The sequence below is a fragment of the Actinia tenebrosa genome, unplaced genomic scaffold, assembly GCF_029948245.1.
Source record: "Actinia tenebrosa isolate PJP-AT-01 unplaced genomic scaffold, QUT_ActTen_1.0 PGA_scaffold0__85_contigs__length_37466705, whole genome shotgun sequence".
Lineage (NCBI taxonomy): Eukaryota > Metazoa > Cnidaria > Anthozoa > Actiniaria > Actiniidae > Actinia > Actinia tenebrosa.
The window spans coordinates 388495-406658 of NW_028292569.1; the positions used below are offsets into that span (position 1 = coordinate 388495).

General features: G+C 35.6%; 3 protein-coding genes and 1 long non-coding RNA gene across 4 annotated transcripts; 2 read left to right on the forward strand and 2 right to left on the reverse strand.

Annotated features, from left to right (window-relative positions):
- Window positions 1-299: 299 nt before the first annotated feature.
- On the reverse strand, window positions 300-1503 carry LOC148913143 (uncharacterized). The gene is made up of 2 exons (XR_016119055.1): window positions 1222-1503; window positions 300-711 (listed from the first exon to the last, which is right to left on the reverse strand). It is a non-coding gene; the product is annotated as an uncharacterized LOC148913143 (long non-coding RNA).
- Window positions 1504-4613: 3110 nt separating this feature from the next.
- Window positions 4614-8592, forward strand: LOC116304298 (uncharacterized). The gene is made up of 3 exons (XM_031714006.2): window positions 4614-5039; window positions 5386-5448; window positions 7757-8592. Exons 1-3 carry the CDS (start codon window positions 4614-4616, stop codon window positions 7949-7951), a joined length of 684 nt encoding a protein of 227 aa, XP_031569866.2. The 3' UTR covers window positions 7952-8592.
- A 614-nt stretch (window positions 8593-9206) lies between these two features.
- Window positions 9207-12275, reverse strand: LOC116304344 (histamine H2 receptor). Its single transcript, XM_089026111.1, has 2 exons — window positions 12081-12275; window positions 9207-11669 (listed from the first exon to the last, which is right to left on the reverse strand). The coding sequence occupies exon 2, from the start codon at window positions 11553-11555 to the stop codon at window positions 10452-10454; it is 1104 nt and encodes a 367-aa protein (XP_088882237.1). The 5' UTR covers window positions 11556-11669; window positions 12081-12275; the 3' UTR covers window positions 9207-10451.
- A 3516-nt stretch (window positions 12276-15791) lies between these two features.
- LOC148913144 (zinc finger MYM-type protein 2-like) lies at window positions 15792-17693 on the forward strand. Its single transcript, XM_089026112.1, has 2 exons — window positions 15792-16440; window positions 16530-17693. The coding sequence occupies exons 1-2, from the start codon at window positions 16004-16006 to the stop codon at window positions 17497-17499; spliced, it is 1407 nt and encodes a 468-aa protein (XP_088882238.1). The 5' UTR covers window positions 15792-16003; the 3' UTR covers window positions 17500-17693.
- Window positions 17694-18164: the final 471 nt, after the last annotated feature.

The window sequence follows — 18164 nt, forward strand, 5'->3', positions numbered from 1 at the left end:
CTGTGCGCGCGCTGTTGAATCATTCAAATGATCCCAATGTCATTGACATATGCATCCCCTTGTTTTGAAATTTAGCGTGGAAATCTATCGTCACAGATCGGTTGACAAAACAATCTCCATTTTTCTAATTTTGTCGTCGAACGTACTGGATTAATTATTAGGCTAAGATTTTAAAATTGGTTACAAAGGTTGACAGAAATATACAGTTTAATTTTTTCCCCAATGATGGTCAAGTGTTTGAATGTGTACAAATTCCAATATAATATTTTTAAAATTAAAGGCAAGGACGGCACTATAAATTCTTTGCAAGAAATTCAATTTATTTCAAGTTTCTGAAACATATATTTATCAACATTTTCCGGTTTACAGTAATAATTTTATGGAAATATTTCTTGAATCATTCTATCAAAACTTGTTGTTCCTTGGTTGTTTAAGTTGGCCGTGATATCATCATTTTCCATTTTGGTTTTTTTCATGGACAACTTCGTTGGGAAGACAAAATGGAAAGCACCTTAATGATAAGGAGTTAAGGTACTGTTTGGCTTGTGAAGGCTCCTGCAGGAGTTCTCTTTTGTCTGGGAATCGTTTTGCGGACTGGAGAGAAGGGTACCTTTGGTGGTGGTCGTAAGGTTTTGTGGACGACACCAACATTGTTAAAATCCCCAAAGCCAAGACTATTGTTAACACTTTTGAAGAAATTGGTTGATACATCTGTGTGGGAGGAGGAATTGAGAGGATATGTCGAATGAAATAGAAATGGGATGACGGGAAAAGATGTAAGATGAGAAATGGAATAAAGGAATGAAAGAAATTAAAGGGGGGAAAGGATGAAAAGGAGACAAATAAAGTCAAAAGGAATGAATAAAAGGATGAGAGAAGAGCAAAGGAGAAAGAAGAACAGAAAGAAAGAAAGAACAAAGAAATAATGAATAAATGAATGCATGTTTTTGTCTTTTTTTTTTTTTTGACGAGGGCTGTAAGTTAGAAAACTGTAATGGGATATTGCGCTTCCCCGTCTTGACATTATTGTATGAACGAACGAACGAACGAGCAAACGAACGAACGAACAAACGAAATAAATTTAGGTTAAAAATATGGTTAAAACAAGTTACTTATCAAGTTTCAAAATAGATTTGAAAGCAATCTTATAATCTTAAGTCCGTCGACTAAGGTTCGTTGTTAGTACTTTTCGTAATTTTGAGGAGTTCAAGACAAACCTACCTGAAAAGGTTTGGCGAACAAATCAAGACTTTGAGGGATAAAACGTCTTTTCCAAACTGCTTTCCTAAAGAACCTCACTGATAGTATAAGGTACTTTCTTAAACGAGCTCTTTAAATACTATTTGCGTGTAAATTACAAGCTTTGTAAAGTTAAATTACCTACAACGTCAGGGTAGGAAGTTCGACGCCTTTACAGCAAAAAAAGCTTGAAGGTTCCAGTATTCTGTATTCGTTCTCTCACGGAAATAATGTCAGGAAATCTCCAAATGACGAGCTCTTTGTTCTAATTAATAGAGGCTAGTAAATAACGAAGACGACCTGTTGAGTAACAGCTACACCCATTGTGACTTTACTAGTTGTTGTATAAAGAATCAAGCCACCTTATAAGTATTGATAAAAACGAATTGAAAAAACAGTTCAAGCTTTTGATAGAGAAAAGGTCGTGAACAATTTTAGAACAATAAGCTCTTCAGAAACTTGTGGGAGGCTTTTTAATCAAACTATTGAACTCACTTTTGCAACGTGTACAACTGATTCTTCTTTCTTTTACTTCAATTTACTTCCACGGTTTTGGTCGAAGGTGATTAAAATACAACTCTTCGAGGAAATCCATTTTCTAAGGCCTTTATTTGGTCGGAAATGGAAAAAAAGTCGTTCCTGGGAATTCGATCACTTTTGCAGACGGTTTGTTTTAGATGACGTTCTGAGCATGCGCAGGTAGACTTGTGCGTGGAAAAGTTTGGTTCATATTCTGCGCAGACTCAGTTGGCGCCACATTAGACCTCAAATTTCATTACTTCAGTGATAGAGCAACAAAAAAAAAAAAAAAAAATTATTTACTTGGACTCTTATTTCTTTCTTAGCTGTAAACCACGAAGAATTTCTCAATACTTCAAAGTAACATTAGTTTTATTAACGTATGCATGAAGTGCACAGAAAAACTGAATATCGTGGAAAATTAAGCTTTTTGAATTGCACGAAAAGGACGTATTTTTCCTTTAGAAAACGGTTCCAAAATTCCCAGTTATTCGTGAGTTTTTTGTGTGTGTGTGTGTGTGTGAGTTAACCATGCCTTGACTTCGATAAGTCCAGAGGATATATGGCGGCTATTTCATTATTTACTTTCGCATTTCTACTTTTCACATTACACACTCTAAGTAAATGGAAGTTTGTCCACTTTACTCAGGATTGATTTTGATTTTAGCGGCGCGTTTTGAATCATGAAAACTTCTATTTGAAGTAGATCTTTTAGCTATTTTAATGGCAAACTACGGTCATTCTGTCTTCTTCACTTCCTTGATAAATTAGGTGAACTTTTGAGATAAAAAATCGAGTTGGACAAATATCATTGATGGCCCGTTGTGCCACACTGTGAACATCTGCTTGCTCGCATTATATTCAACAGTATATAGTATGTCACACCAAGAGTTCGACACTAATGCTCATTCATTAGTGCTTGAGGAAATGAAAAACGTTTCACAGTGCATTATGTCGTAGCTGAGAGAAAAAAACAGAAGTCAACTACCGTTATATATGAATGGCATGGCCACCGTTCCTACTGGTTTTCTTTCTTTCTTTCTTTCTTTCTTCCTTTTTCCTTTTTGCCTCGGCTCTCTCTCTCTTTCTTTCTTCAAATTTAGCTTTCTAGTTATCTTTCTCTCTTGCTTAGTTTCTTTTCTTTTCCTTACCCCTTTTTTATCCTTTCTCCTCTTTCTCTTTTCCCTCTCTTTCCAATTCCTGATTCTCTTCTCTTTTTTCTTTTTTCTCCTTTTTTCTCTTTTCAATTATCTTTGCATTAACTTTAACGACACTAGATGAAATTTCTTAAAACCCTCCTTACGTTCAAGCCATTTCTTTCTATTTCATTTTATCGTTCAAAAATTAAAATGACAAAAATACCTAAATTTAACAATGCTTTCGTTTTAAAAAAACCCACTATTCTGAGTACAAAAATAACGAAACAAAGCCTTCAATTAAGTCAGTCACAGATGTCTATCTATCTAACTATCTATTAAAGCCACCGTTATCAAACGTTTCAAAAGGACACTAAAAAGCAACGAGCTCGTATAGGAAATCCTTCGAATCCGTTTCCATCTCAATCTCGAGAGCACCGAAAGTTTATAGAAACGAAAAATTTAAGCAGCTGCTAAATAATGATATTAACTCTTGGCTATTAATAGAATAGGAGTTACGCAATATGTACTTCCAAAGTCGCACGTATTTGTCTCCAATGCGTTGTTTGTACAGCTTTTTGTCGGCGATGAGCAAAATCCCCTTCGAGTGATAAAAAACATCAATATCAAAGGAAAGAAAAGATAAAATAACGTTTTCAGTAAGAGTAAATAAAAATATCCTTGTTTTCCAGATACGTGCGCGACCTCTCGCTCGATCTAAAATTAATTATCAATCATGTACAAAATGAGTTTTATTGTGTGTTATGAATCGTACGTGCTCTGGCCTGATTTAAGCTGCCCGCAATCGTTTTGCGCATCGTTCCCATGTTCATATTCCCAGGTTTGTTGATTTGGATGAAGTGTCGTTATTAAAAATACCAGTTTTGCACGGAAGCTGTTTATACACTGTAAATGCGTTTTATTCGTACATTTTAGAATGAAAATTATTCGAATATATTTTTAAATAATTACACTTTTTTGCTTGTTTTTTTAAAATACGAAATAATAATGTATTTTATCCGTCCTACCATCCATTCATCCACTTAACCTTCCACATTCAAAAATTCCATCGTACCTTTGAAAAACCTTAGAAATATTCTTCAAACATTTCTTTCCTTTCCGATAGTTAGCTCGTGTTTTATAAGCCAAAGCCGCAGCATCCAGTCAACCCACATGAGTGTTATTTGCTACCGGAACGAAGAGCGTCCACGTGATGTGGGCGCCCCTTATCAAAGGATACCAAACGTTATACGCCGGCTCCTCTTCCGCCCACACCGGACACTCTAACCGTTTTTATTTACCAGCATTTACCCTTTATTGGTTCTAATACTTAGTTAATCGGATTCAATGATATTGTCTGAGGCCTTTTAAGTCTGTTATCTTGATCTGATCACATCTTGCAGATTAAAAAAAGCTGCATGGATTTTTTTCCCAGGTGAAAATTATGCACTTTCTGCGAATTTTATGAATTTGTTTGATAAACCATGGTTTAAACTCTTTTTAAGAGTATTAATTACATATGGCTCGAGTACTAAGTAAGCTCTAGATATAAAATGAACATACATCTTCTTCATACAAAAAATAACATCATTTTCAACACAAATGTGCACGTTATTTAAAATCCCGAGGGGGATTCTTACTTTCAACAAACATCGCAATTGGTATCCCTGTGGTTATAGAAACCTCTCCGTTGGGCTTCCTGTTGTTCTCCAATTCAAAATGGCGGCCGAAGCGAGAAGAGAAGCGAGACGCAAAAGAATCTTGGAAAATTCCGGTGAACGACTTCAAAAAATCATAGACAGTCAAAATTTGTCTCCTAAGACAAATGACGAATGTATTGATCGTCCAACTTTGGAATTTCAAACGAACGATTTCTCTGAAACCAGCGAAAACATCTCGAAGAAAGAATTGACTTTGACAGATTCAAAAGTTGAAGGACACTTTTCATCTTCAGTTCCGACTTTGGATGAAGAAACGAGGAAAGAAAACGAAAACCATTTAGATAAATTAACGAAGGACGAGACTAGTGGAACGACAGAGGTTAAAGAAAGATGGAATGGAAGTTGGATTCGTTTTTGTTTGAATGTATTGCTTGGCGTCTTTCTTGTCGTTGTTTCAAAACGTCAAGACAACGGAATCCTTCAGGTTAGTGACGTTTTAAATTCCAGACTAATCTTCCTAAAGGTTTAAGATTATTTCTACATTTCAGGATGGTAGGGTAGGGGGTGCTTTGTGTCCCCTATCTCTTCACCCCTATAGACCTACACGTATATTGGCTAGTACGCTGCAGTACGCTGCATGTTTTCTCATTTCAGACCACGTGTCATTCCCTAGAGTATCACTTCTTTGTTTAATGGTTGCGCATGAGAAGGCACATGAATATAGATATGACTCAAAGGAAGAAACTTATTCTTAAGATAAATGGGAAAATATTAATCTTAGATGGATTAGGCCTTAGAATTTTCTGTTTGTTTCCCATTTTTTCATTTAGTATTTCTTCGGACCATGGATTGCGCTACAGATATTCATGTTTTCTGTTCCACTGTCAAGACAGGTAAATATGCCATATCTCTACCCTGTGTTTGGAGATATTTTTCTGTTTTCCATTTTGACTTCATTGGGGGTGGGGGGGGGGGGGGAGAAATAACCTCTGCTTGCAGGGTGCTACAGGCTCTGGAAAATGTACAGATAAATGGCAATGGCAATTACAAACAAACAAAAAACAAGACCCCTCAAAACAGATTTTTATGATTTGATGACACAGACAACTTCAGAATTAGCATGCTTTTTTGTCTTATGACTAGCTTTGATCAAATCAACTTGGTCAAAGTTACCCAATTTTTAATTTACATGGGGCCAGGTGTAAATATTTTCTAATACACCTAAGTCCAAAATGGTGCATGGCTGGGTGAAAATGACACATTCAGGGCCAAATTTACAGTATTTACTTATAGTTTGATGCCACAAAATTGTTGTGTTCCTGAATGTAAGAAGGAAAGAAAGACAGAACAAGTGTATATTTTGTACTTACACCACTTATTATTTCTTTATATTTTGCCCTGGATGCCTCGTTTTCATGCAACCCTCTTGGCCAAGCACCACTTCCGACTTAGGTGTGCATCTATAGAGGCAACTTTTAGTCATAAACTCGACATAACTTGCCTACTTATTTCCCTTAACCCACACATGCAGACAGTCACGATGCAACCCTATGTGTGTGTTGAATATTTATGATTGTCTACTAAATACTCATTTTGGATAAAAGATAATGTATATTGATAGTAATTCAGTGCTTGATTTCTCTTCTCTCATTATTCTTGGTTTGTGCTTTCTTATCTGAAGAAATATGTAAATTCAATTACAGTTATAATTAATTCATGACTGATATTTCAACAGATCCTCAAAGGTTAGACACAATCTTTTCCCCCAATTCAAGCAACTTGTCATTCTTTTGTGTGTTGTTTCTGTTTCTCATCGATTCTTGAATCAACAAATAAAACAGCTTTTTCCTTGCTCCATTCAGTAATTAAGTATGCAGGAAGTGCCGTAAACACGAAAGAAGTATGAAAAGAAGCAGAAGCCATATATGAGTGCTTCTCACAGTTTTTGAGTGCTTACAGCTTTTCCGAAGTGATTTATTACTGAACAGAGCATAGAAAAAGCTGTTTTATTTGTTTTATTATATAGTTACCAATTTTATCTAGGTATTGAATTTATTTACTGAAAAAGAAAGGTAGCAGGATCTAGCAGAAATTCACGTGCGTGGATGGCATCAGCACTGTGTTCCGTTCACTAATAAAGCATAGTTTTCAACCAATCAATGTGCTCATACTATCCTAACTATATAACAAAGAGATGTACAGTATACTGATCTTGATAGAAAGTAATTCAAAAAATCTTGGAATGTTTTTATCCAAACAGAAAAAAACATCATTGCTCAGCTGTTGCTGTTTGTAAAAAGTTCTTTGTCCTAAATTTTCTATAAAAATGACCTATCAAAGCTTCAAGGACAATAAAATATATTACCATCATAAGAGTGTGAGTGGGAATCGTTGGTATTTCCTACTCAACTGCTTCCCATGTCCAAGCTCTGTGACTGGATGGCTTGTATTCTTTCTATTTGTGATTGGTTTAGACCCAAAACAATTTGAGTGTTAGCACCATATTTAACATTAACTCTTGTAAGAATTTTCTTTCACAAGTTAAAAATGAATAACAAGATTAAGCCAAGTATGCACTCAATTCTACTTGGTGAAAATGGTCATAATTGCTTGTGCACTTGACTACTTTTAGTCTAGTCAAAATAAAGGAAACAACTCGGATTGAAAAGAAAAAATACTCAAAACTCATTAATTCACTAACAAATTCAATTATTTGTGTAGCCTACAATAACAAATTATGCGAGATTAAATTTGTTTATGACTTAGAAATAAAAACAGAATTGATTTAGTTGCATTCAGATGCCTTTTCCAGAAAGACTAGAGAATTTCACCAAATTAATCATTTTACTCCTGTTTTTATTATTTTATTATTTATACTATTTTATTATCTCTGGGCTTGTATCCTAAAATTTAATAAATTAATAATCCAATCATCCATGCTTGCTTAGCCATTGCTAATTCATCATTTCAGGTTTAAAGACAGTACAAATGTATGCTATGTACTTACATAGACCTTTCACACTCAGCAGCGTCCTCAGCATCCTTGTTGGCTGGAACAATAGAATTTTGTCCATCTAGACTTGCATTCACGCTCTTTAGTATGAGCTTGTATGGGAAGAAATGGTTTTAATTTTCATGGGAATAAACATGGACATTTTTTTTCATATTGTTAAAAAAATTTTTTTTCCTTCTAATTTCCAGGAAATTTCATCGTATTGGCTTTCACTGTTTAAGGTCGCCCTACAGCTGTCTGGAATTCCTGCCAATTACACAAGTGTTTTCAATACTTTCTATATATTTGTTGTTCATTTGCTGTTAGATTTGCCATTTTTTATTTTCACCACAGTAATGACAATGCACATTTCAGTACTTATATCTGGTCTGGAATCGTTTTGAAAAATTGCAAAGTATTCATTGAATCAATGTTCTGTTAATTCGATATGGGGTAGAGAGTACACATGCAACTAATTTATATGGGATTTTTTCAACAAAAAAAATATATATATATATATTGGCAAGAGTAAAAGTTTGTTACTGTAAGCGTTGTGAACGTTTTTGACAAGTGTCATCTTCAGAAATTTAAGAACAATAAGAAATATATACTAAGCAATTCCCAAAGTGAAAAGATATGCACCGAATCGCTAAAACTTTGACATTTAGCGATATATATACATATATATGTATTCCCTTTTTCCTATTGTCTTTTCTTGAAAATCGAGGTAAGACAATAGAAAAGAGGGGGATACACATATATGTATATATATCAATAAAGTGTCAAAGTTTTAGCGATTCGGTGTATATTAGATTTATCATATATATATATATAGTCAAATTTATTAGGAATTCTGTAAACGTTGGTCGGTTGTGGTTTTTTTTTTTTGACTGTGTGTATGGGTTTTCGCCAAAACTAGGTGTACCTGTATAAACATTGACTTAAATAAAGTAAATAAATAAATAAATATTTCAATTATAATATGCGAAAAGTTTCGTGACACAGAATTCATAAACTCATTCATTATCTCATTGACTTTGCTTGATTCTCTATTTGACATAATTCCCCACGAAAAAAACCCATCGAATTTCGACAATGTGAAGTGGGTTCTTGAGTTTCGAACAGCGATTGTCACGAGATTCTATCTCTAGTAATGATAAAAGAAACTTCCAAAACTTGAATCCTTTTTCACTTTAAGAAGGTTTTCTAAACGAATGAGTATATCTTTTAAAAGGAGGGCGTAATAAGATAAGAAAGCACTCGGAACAATTGCCAGAACTTTTGTCGCTATCTGCATTACTTAACTCTTATATTTAGAGAGAAAGAGAGACAGTCAAAATCCCAACTAACTCGAGTGTACATCCGCTACAAGATGCTTACGATCTCAATTTTTCTAGAGTTATCGTAAATAGTAATCTAGGTCCATCTGCTACTTGACTGTCATATTTAGTTTTCCATCTTCTTAATTTAGCCTATTTCAATATTACTTTAAAAAACAGGAAATCTGTATTTTTTTTCGCTCTTCTCTTTAATTTACTTTTCTTCTGCAAGTAATAAAGCAGACTAATTTTTTATTTATACTTGATCCATGAACAATTCAACGGCAGAAGATGCTAATTGTTGTTTTTTTTTACAAAAAAAAAACATTCACAACCTATTTCATTGATTTATACATTTTTTCGTTGTTTTTTTAAGTCGATTTTTGAGCAATAACTCTTTGAAGCGTTCTAATTACAACTGATGATGAATAATTCGTATATTAGGTCTGGCAACGAGAGTTTCATTTCCCCTCCAGCTATATTAGTATTTCTTTTTGAAGACAGAAATTCGTCTACTCAATCTCGTTCTAATTAGCATGACATTTTTTCTCTTGGCTATCGCCAATTACTTGTTCCACAGAGAAAATAACACGCAGTCTCGAGCGATGTTGATCACCTCGTGTTCAAAAACATCTCTGAGGCAATCTTCCTGCTAGAGTTTTGAAGCTGTAGCTTAGGCGCCACATAAATCCAAGAGACGGAAAATATTATTTTTGGAAAGACGATGAAATAATAATTCAAAATCTTAGTCATTGTTCGACGTATTCTTAGCAAAGGAAATTTGGTTACATATCTGATCTAAAGTCGTCTCGTGTTTATAGCCAGACTCCAAGCTTTACCGCAATCTTAAACCCAACCAAAAAGAGACAGAACAAATGGTCAGTTGAAGATATATTACAGCGGTGATATCAACTTTACGTAGATTTATGTCAAAAGCATCTGTTCTCTTTCGGGATCATTCATCTTTCCGGACTGGCAAATATTTGCCACCTTTTACATTAAAGATACGATTTATGAGAGACGGTTAGTCTGTCTCGCTCATTCTTGCTCTCCTTGACATCGCGTGCGCTTCTTCAACATGACGAACTTTCGATATTGAAGATGATCTTTTCAAAATTAGAGTAGATCTAGTCAACACGATATGTCCGTGTAAAGGCCCTGGAGGCCATCACATCAGCCATGCATTGTATCAGGGTAAAAGACGCAAGGTTCAATAGAAATAGGACATTAGAAAAAGGGAAAGAAAAAAACGGGAAAAATTGGAAAATGTTTTTGTCCGGAGTCGAAAATAAACAAGAGAGTTTTGTTCAAAAAAAGTCATTTTATCCTCTAGTGAAGTGAAAATCGTGTTTAATCTATATTTAATTAGTATGATTTTTGTTGTTCTGGAGGAGCAGTACTTATCAAAGTATGTCTTTTCTCAGGATAAATATCTGTGGTCTTGAAATGTCTTGTACGTCTATGAATTGAACCAAGTGAAGAGCTAGTGAGACGAGTTATAGTGAATACCCTCTGGCAACGCAGCGGACCGGCTATAATCGCGTAGATATTTCTTAACGAAGCATTGAAGCCAGTAAAAAGGCAACTAGAGTGACGTACACTGCATTTCCTGTCTTCGAGAGTTGCTCGTCCTGTTAAAGGATGTTGTAGCGGTCTCGTCTCCATGTAGCGAGCCTGCCAGGGAGAGGAAGGCGTTTCCTCTGCTGCGCTCGGTGTCATCTTTCTGCGCGCAATAGCAGATCGAACGGTTACTACATAGCAGTTTTTTTAAAGCTTTTCGGAAGTCCTTGTTGATTCCTGTGTAGATCAAAGGGTTAGCAAACGAGTTGATGAATGGAATCCATAGCGCCACTGCTTCAAAGGCGAAAGGAATTACGATGTCTTGGTAGAAAGTTTCTATGATAATCATGATAAGATATGGCGCCCATGCGATAGCGAAAAGGCTGACTGTGATAGCCAATGTTTTGGTGATGCGCAGTTCTTTATAAAACCTCTTCCGCCGTTCGGCATTAAGGAATTTCTTCTTTTCTTCTTCTCCCATCGATAACATGTGGCCATTACAGGACATCTTCGATAACTGTGCTACAGCGGCACGGTAAATACTGATATAGGAAAAACACATTATGCACAGAGGAATGCAGAATATCGTGATGAACAAAAATATCGCAATGCCATAAATATACTCGTTGCCTTTGAATTGAAGGTAGGATATTGCAGCGACGAGAAAAGATAGAATCCAGACTGCAATTATAGATTTGTTCGCTCGGCGACGCGTGACCATCTCTCGGTATCGAAGGGGTTTATTGATGGCTAAATACCGATCGATGGAAACTAGTGTGGCGTTGAAAATGGAAGCTGAACAGCAAAATAATTCAACCCAGACAGTACTCATATGAAAAACAATCCCCTCGTCTTCTTGTAGCTGAAGAAGGCCTTGCATCAGCCAAGTAGGCATGGATATCAAAGCAACGGCTAGGTCTGCCGATGCTAACGAAATAACGAAACAGTTTGTTACAGTACGCAGGCCGCGAAAGGTATATACAGCGAAGAACACGGCTGAGTTGGTCAGTACTGTGGCAATGATAAGGAAGAATAAAAGGACGATGAAAACTGTGGTATATGGCCCTTCCTCATAAGGGAATGTCGCGTTTCTGCCGTCGTTATTCAGAGCCTGGCTGATGTTCGCCATCAGGAAGACCAATTTTAAGCAGTTTTGTAGTCGAACGGTCGAGGAACAGGTGCGCGCGTTGTGTCGATTGTTATACAGCGGTTCAGGCTTAGACTGACGTAGTTCTCTGCCCGACTGAAAAAAAAAAAAAAAACAATAAGAAGAAAGAAAAAAAACAACAATTAGCGACAGGAAACTATTTACTCGAAGTTTTGATTTGTATTCACAATTAAGATTTCAGTTTAAAATATATAATAAACAGGTCTCTTACGACATACTAACAAGATTTCTTTTTGCAATCTTTTCACTGTGGACTGTCTTTTTCGAAATCAGTCAATCAATTGCAGACTGTGTTTAAACGGCTTAAAATGTGACGAAAATGGTCCAGTTTTGAGAACATGCATTCAGGTTTCATCCTTGTTGTTTTCTATTAAAAGCGCTAGGCTTCTTTACTAAGAGTTTCGAGCTTCGTCTTTGTATGGTTTCAGTTCGTGATTTTAGCGCGCCAGTCATACTGCGTCACTTAGACGAAGATTCTTACATTACCTTCGACAGTTCTTCATGCTGAGATAATGTACAAAAACTAAAGAGAGGTGCCTAGCTGTAGTTTTTGTATTTTCTTATTTCTCTGTTTGAAAAGATTATTCACTCTGTTCGACACTGTTTTCGACTAGTCTGTTAATTTAGTCCAATGAACCGTGCAATGAAGTGGCACCTAGAGGTTATTCTATACCTTATGCACTTGTGAATATGACACATGTTAACTCGCTCGCGAATTGGAGAGTGAGACACATTTGACACGCAAGGCGAAAAATCTTATTTTCTCCATACGACGTCATGAGAAGATTTGCGGAGAGTCGTTCGTATTGGCCCAAATAAGACTACTCTTGGAAGTCGGTTGCTGGTGCTATCGTAAGCTCAGTTCCGTAGCTATTGCTATCGATAAAATTCATCATCGTGAGATCTTTTCTGTCTGGTGTTCGGCTGTGGTTCTTTAGGCGATAAAGACCAAAGTTTTACTGTAGCCGAGAAACAGAAGCGATAGTTAATCTAAATGCAAGACTAGCGTGGCTAATGCAATTTATCTCCACCCCTTCAGGAAGATTTACTGCCTTTGCATTAGTTTTATCTAGTCGAATACGCTCTAAGCTAAAAATAAAATCCCTATTTCGTCATATCTTTACCCGTTTCTTAATTCCATTTCTACTTAGCTTGAGCAAGAAGCTCATGTTTTGGTAAGAAGCCCGGCACTGTTTCCCGAATGCGTTTACCGACGTCGTGAAACATCCACGCAACTCATAGACTATGAAATTAATTTTGTAAATTTTAATATGACCTTTTAATGAATCCTAACTGACTTTAGTCAGCAATTTTGGAGTCTTTTAAGAAGTGCAGTTTACGCTTTAAAAAAATAAAATAAAAAAAAATAGAACAGGGAACGGAAAAAATTAATCAGTAGATTCTGTGAAAATCAAATCCTTTGCAACCGCTTGAAATTGTAACAGAGCTTTTAAAATAGTAATTTTCTTGTCTTTTCTCTCTTTTACGCTTTTAAAAAAAAATCAAACAGGGAACGGAAAAAAATTAATGGTAGATACTGTGAAAATCAAATCCTTTGCAACCGCTTGAAATTGTACCAGAGCATTTAAAATAGTAATCTTCTTGTCTTTTCTCTCTTTAAACGTTAACAACCTAGCCTCGCGGCTTCTTCCGCTTCTAAACCTCTGCCAGACGGAAAGCCGAATTCTCTTGCGAGATATATACTCATAAATATGAAAGAACTCCAATTTTGTCGGTTCTTTTGGGCTCCTCGAAAAGTAACTTCCAAATGGCTCTCGGGGGACTATTTGGTAACATTTCTCTTGCTGTTCTTATTGGCTAAGCGTTAATTAATTTTCTTCCTTAAGATACGGCTAGGGAGCTCAAGTCTTGTCCCTTTTCAAAGTGCTTTTTAATCTTAATCAAATGCTAAGTGCTCGATGGAAGATTCTGAAATGAGTATGGCTGTTTGCGATGCGCAATAGTAGAAAACTGAACTAAATGTAAATTACAACCGCTGTACGTCAGCTGGTGTTTACATCAACGCACAACGAGAACCAATCGCTTAGACGTAATAACATTTGCATGTGCACGGTTTGTTACTATGATTTTCGTTGCCGAGATACTCTTAAGTGATAACTTCAAAAATATTTACGGCTCAAGGAAACTCTATTAGAAGTACTACTTAACTCTTTTCTCTTGATGCTTAAATATTTAACACGCTAAACATTTACTAAGGCGCTTTCCGGTTCCCTGGCAAATATTGCCGATCAAATGCGCAAATAAAATTTGGGAAACAAACCGATTTGTTTAATGAGAATGATCTAAATTTTGAGTTAAGACAGCTTGAAGATTTGAAGAATAAGCGAGCAAAATGTACAAAATGTACAAAATGTACAAACCCCAACGTACTGATTGAAATCATTTATATATTTTTACCGCCATCATCATCATCAACATCATTATCGCCATCTGTTCATCATCATTATCATCATTCTGATTATTATTATAACTATCATTCAATCATTCAAAAGCGATGATAATAATAATAATAATAATAATAATAAATATATAAACATCTGCTAAATCTTTCCTGAAATACATCCTAAGTTCTAAGCATCTGCATAGCTGACAGAAAAAAAAAGAATAAAGATCATATTAAAAGGAAGATTGATCCAATAGACAACATATAAACTCAAGACGAAGCGATAAAAATCGAAATTCAACATCTGTTGAATTCTTCGGTTGAAAAAAGATCAAAAACTACGAAAAGCAGTTGATGTGAACACTTGCTTGTAAAGGCCTAATATCAATCGAAAGAGTGATAAGATAAGGCAAAAACTTGTCTTTGACCATGCAATGTTTTTTGGTGTTGCTTTAAACATACCAACTGCGGCTCCATTCAAAAATTTAAAAAACCGAAATATAAAAGCGACGTCTGCGATTTCTGTCAACTTTTTATTTCCTTTCATTAAATTTTAGCAAATATTTTCTCTTATTCTTAAGGCTAATTTAGTTCGAACGTCCAAATGTAAAATATGTGGACGTTTATTGATTTCAAAAAATTAAAAATAAGTAACAATTAATCAGGTTTGTCGTCTAATTTCGAGAATTTTAAAAATGATTTTGGTCGCTTTGCTCGAGTTAAGTTCGCTGTTTGTTTGTTTTCAACCCGGTGATCCAAACTTTATATTATGCAATCTTTTCTCTAACATAAATTCAGGTCGAAGCTTCACGGGGAAAAAAAGGGCAATTGTTTTTATACCTATTTAAGGGTTTAATAAAAAAGTGAAAAAAGCTTACCTGAAAAAGTATAAAGTTAATATTTTAGTGCTTCTGTGGCGTCCTACTGAGTACCGAGCGGTCTCCAAATGGTTCTTCTGTTTAGGTATGGATGTTGTTAGCGCTGGTCAGTTTAGACAACTGTGGGACTATACTGTGTTCACTGTGGCTTATATTGACATGTTTCTGCCTCGTAATGAGGCTAACAAATTATCAAACAGACAGAAAGCTTATGTCTGGTACGATACCTACGAAGCAGGTGCAAACATTGTGATTTGTTGGTCCAATCTATTAACGCAAAGCAGAGCTCAATTGCACACAGAAATCGAGTGCTGTTTAATTCACAGATTGTTTGAATTCAAATTGGAGCCGTTTTCATTTAGCTTGGCTTCATTAAAGTAGGTGTAGTCCATTAAGAACCATTCATATGTTAACACCAGGGCTTAGGAACAGAAAACGAGCAGGAAATTGTATATTCCATCTAGAGTAATTCGAAAACAGGTGCGAATCAAGGTGTTGACGAAGTTAGCAATTTTACCATGGCAACGCACGAAATTCTCCAGTGGGACAGCCGTGAAGAGGTTTCCTTGGTCAAAACATTTTTTGATTCTGCTAAGAAATACTCTTTGCTTTGGTTGGTTTACACATGTAAATCACTGTTTGCAATTCATCCCAGAGTGTTCCACTTAGGTCGAGCAGCGTTCGAGTCAATTACCACCAGAATCTTTGAAACAAAAGAGGTCTTCTAAAAAATAATGATAGACTTGCTAGAAAAACGTGGAAAATCGATAATAATAGCAAACATTGTTAATTGAGAACTAGGAATCAAAACAATACGTGGCAATGAAATGATCTCTCGTCTGCACGAAATAGCCCAAACATGAATAACAAATTCAAAAAACCCAACAAAATAGGAATTGAATTTCCGTTCTCATACTCATTAATTATTCGGGAGGGATGTTGTTTTTATCTTGTATTTATTTCATTGTATATGATCTTCGCTCCATTCACCTAGTTGTAATAATGACAATCTTTTGTTTTGTAATGGTTTTATTTTGCTTTCATCCTTTGGGATTTCTTAAGATAAATGCTATCTGAATTACTTATGCAAATAGCAGTTATTTTTCTCTGAATGTATTCATTTCAACATGGCTTCTCGTCAAAGAGACAGCGATGAAGAAGCGGAGCTTCTACCTTTAAAACGCTTTCGAAAAGTGAAAAGTCAAGCCCAAGAAGAAGAACTTTTGCAAAAAGCTGTGCCAATTTCAACCCGTTACAAGAATAACTGGGCTGTAAATATTTTTGAAGAATGGAGGCAAAGTAGAGAAAACAAAGTGGCAAGTTTGGAGTCTACCTCCATGGATGTCTCGCTAGAGAGCATTCAAAATTTGGATATTGAGGCATGGGAAACTATGACAGTTCCATCCCTAAACTTCTGGCTTGGCAAATTTGTTGAAGAAGCAGCAAACAAGAAAGGTTCGCCATATCCTGCTCGTACGCTTTATCAGCTTATCGCTAGCCTTAAACGCCACCTAGAGTCGAAAAACCGAAACGACGTCAATATGCTTGACAAGTCTAACATGTGGTGAGTTAATTAGAAACTTTCTGTTTATTTGCTTTACTTTGCACATGAATAAAACCTTATATTATTCTAACTGAACGTTTTTCTTTTAGTTTTTCTGGACTGAGAAAAATTCTGGATGCAGAGATGAAAAGTGTCCACGCCGAAGGGGTTACTAATAGAAAGGAAGAAAAAGAGGTGATTACAGAAGAAGAGGAAGAGACGATGTGGAGGAAAGGAGTACTAGGCCAGTCAACAGCTAAGATTTTGCTTAATACAGTGTACTTTTATAATGGTAAACTATTTGGCATGCGTTCTCAAGAACATAGGCAATTAAGGATTAGCGATATCGAAATAGAAGGCGATAATACCATAATTTATCGTGAAAATTCTTCCAAAACATTTCATGGTGGCATAGCAGATTTGAAAAAGAAAGCGAGAGTGATTAAACATGTTTGCCACGAAAAGGGCAATGAGAGCCACGAGCGTTGCTTGGTTAAGATTTATAATCGGTATTTTGACCTCGTAAACAATCTTCGTGTTAAAGCAAAAGGTTTCTATTTTCAGCCATATAAGGACGGAAAATTTGCGTACAAAAACTGTGTTGTAGGAATTCATACTCTCAATGAAATTCTTCCTAGTTTGTGCTTGGCAATTGGCAGTAAAAGGAAAACTAGCCATAGTCTTCGCGTTACATGTGTTAGCAAACTGTTTAATGCAAGTGTTGACGAAAAGCTTATAAGAAGCAGAAGTGGTCACGTTAGTGATGCTCTTTTGGCATATGAAAAAAGTAGCAAGGAGCAGGAGCAAAAAGTTTCTAACATTTTGAACCCACCAGCTCAGCCAAAACAGGTTTCATCTGAGTCAAAGAATGAAATTAAGGGAAGTGAAATTAAGAATGATATAGAAATGCCTGTATTTGATATCAATGAATTAAAATCTATATTTAATGATATCACTGGTTATGAGCACGAAGCTCAGTTAAATGAAAATACATGTTCTAATTTTTGGAGCTTTTCTTCTGACGGGCCTATCAATATATCTGGCAACTGTAATGTTACAATCAACCAGTTCAAAATCTAGCTTGCGCTTGAATGAATGCTAAAACTTATATTTATACTTATAGAAAATGCTAAGTTTACGATAGCAAATTGTTTTGAAATTTCATTAATATCTAAGTAAGTTGTTAAACGAAGTGTTGAGTATATTTGCAACTATTATTGATTATAGTTTATTGGTAATAACTTCTGAAATAAATGCTTGATGAATTAAATTTTCTGTTTTCATCTTTCTATATATTGACTTGATTCAATGCTTGGACTGAATTAATTTTGTTCCAGTCCTTGGACTGAATTAATTTTGATCCAGTTGTTGGTCGACTGAATTAATTTCTTTTGTTCCAATTCATCAGCCCCACCTCTTCCCTGCTGATATCAAAACCCTCCCCGGCTTTAAGACACTTGACCTAGTTTCAAGATACATCATGTGACCAGGTACGAGGTAATCGATTGGCTAGTTACCTCATGAATAATTAATGAGTATGAGAAGTAATATTTCAAATCCTCCAAATCGGACTGGACGGGATTTCAAAGTCCTTGCAATTAGTTCCAGTCCTCGGCTTCGCCTCGGACTGGAACTAATTGCGCGGACTTGAAATCCCGTCCTGTCCTCATTGTCGGATTTGAAATATTACATCTTAACCAAGTATTAGCTAACTGTTAGTAGTTTTTTTTAAAATCCCATTTTTC

Coding starts and splice junctions, on each gene's coding strand:
- LOC116304298 (XM_031714006.2), top strand. CDS start 4,614: ATGGCGGCCGAAGCGAGAAGAGAAGCGAGACGCAAAAGAATCTTGGAA. Junction 5,040..5,385: donor AAGACAACGGAATCCTTCAG/GTTAGTGACGTT, acceptor TTTTTCATTTAG/TATTTCTTCGGACCATGGAT. Junction 5,449..7,756: donor CTGTTCCACTGTCAAGACAG/GTAAATATGCCA, acceptor TCTAATTTCCAG/GAAATTTCATCGTATTGGCT.
- LOC148913144 (XM_089026112.1), top strand. CDS start 16,004: ATGGCTTCTCGTCAAAGAGACAGCGATGAAGAAGCGGAGCTTCTACCT. Junction 16,441..16,529: donor CTTGACAAGTCTAACATGTG/GTGAGTTAATTA, acceptor TTTTTCTTTTAG/TTTTTCTGGACTGAGAAAAA.
- LOC116304344 (XM_089026111.1), bottom strand. CDS start 11,555: ATGGCGAACATCAGCCAGGCTCTGAATAACGACGGCAGAAACGCGACA.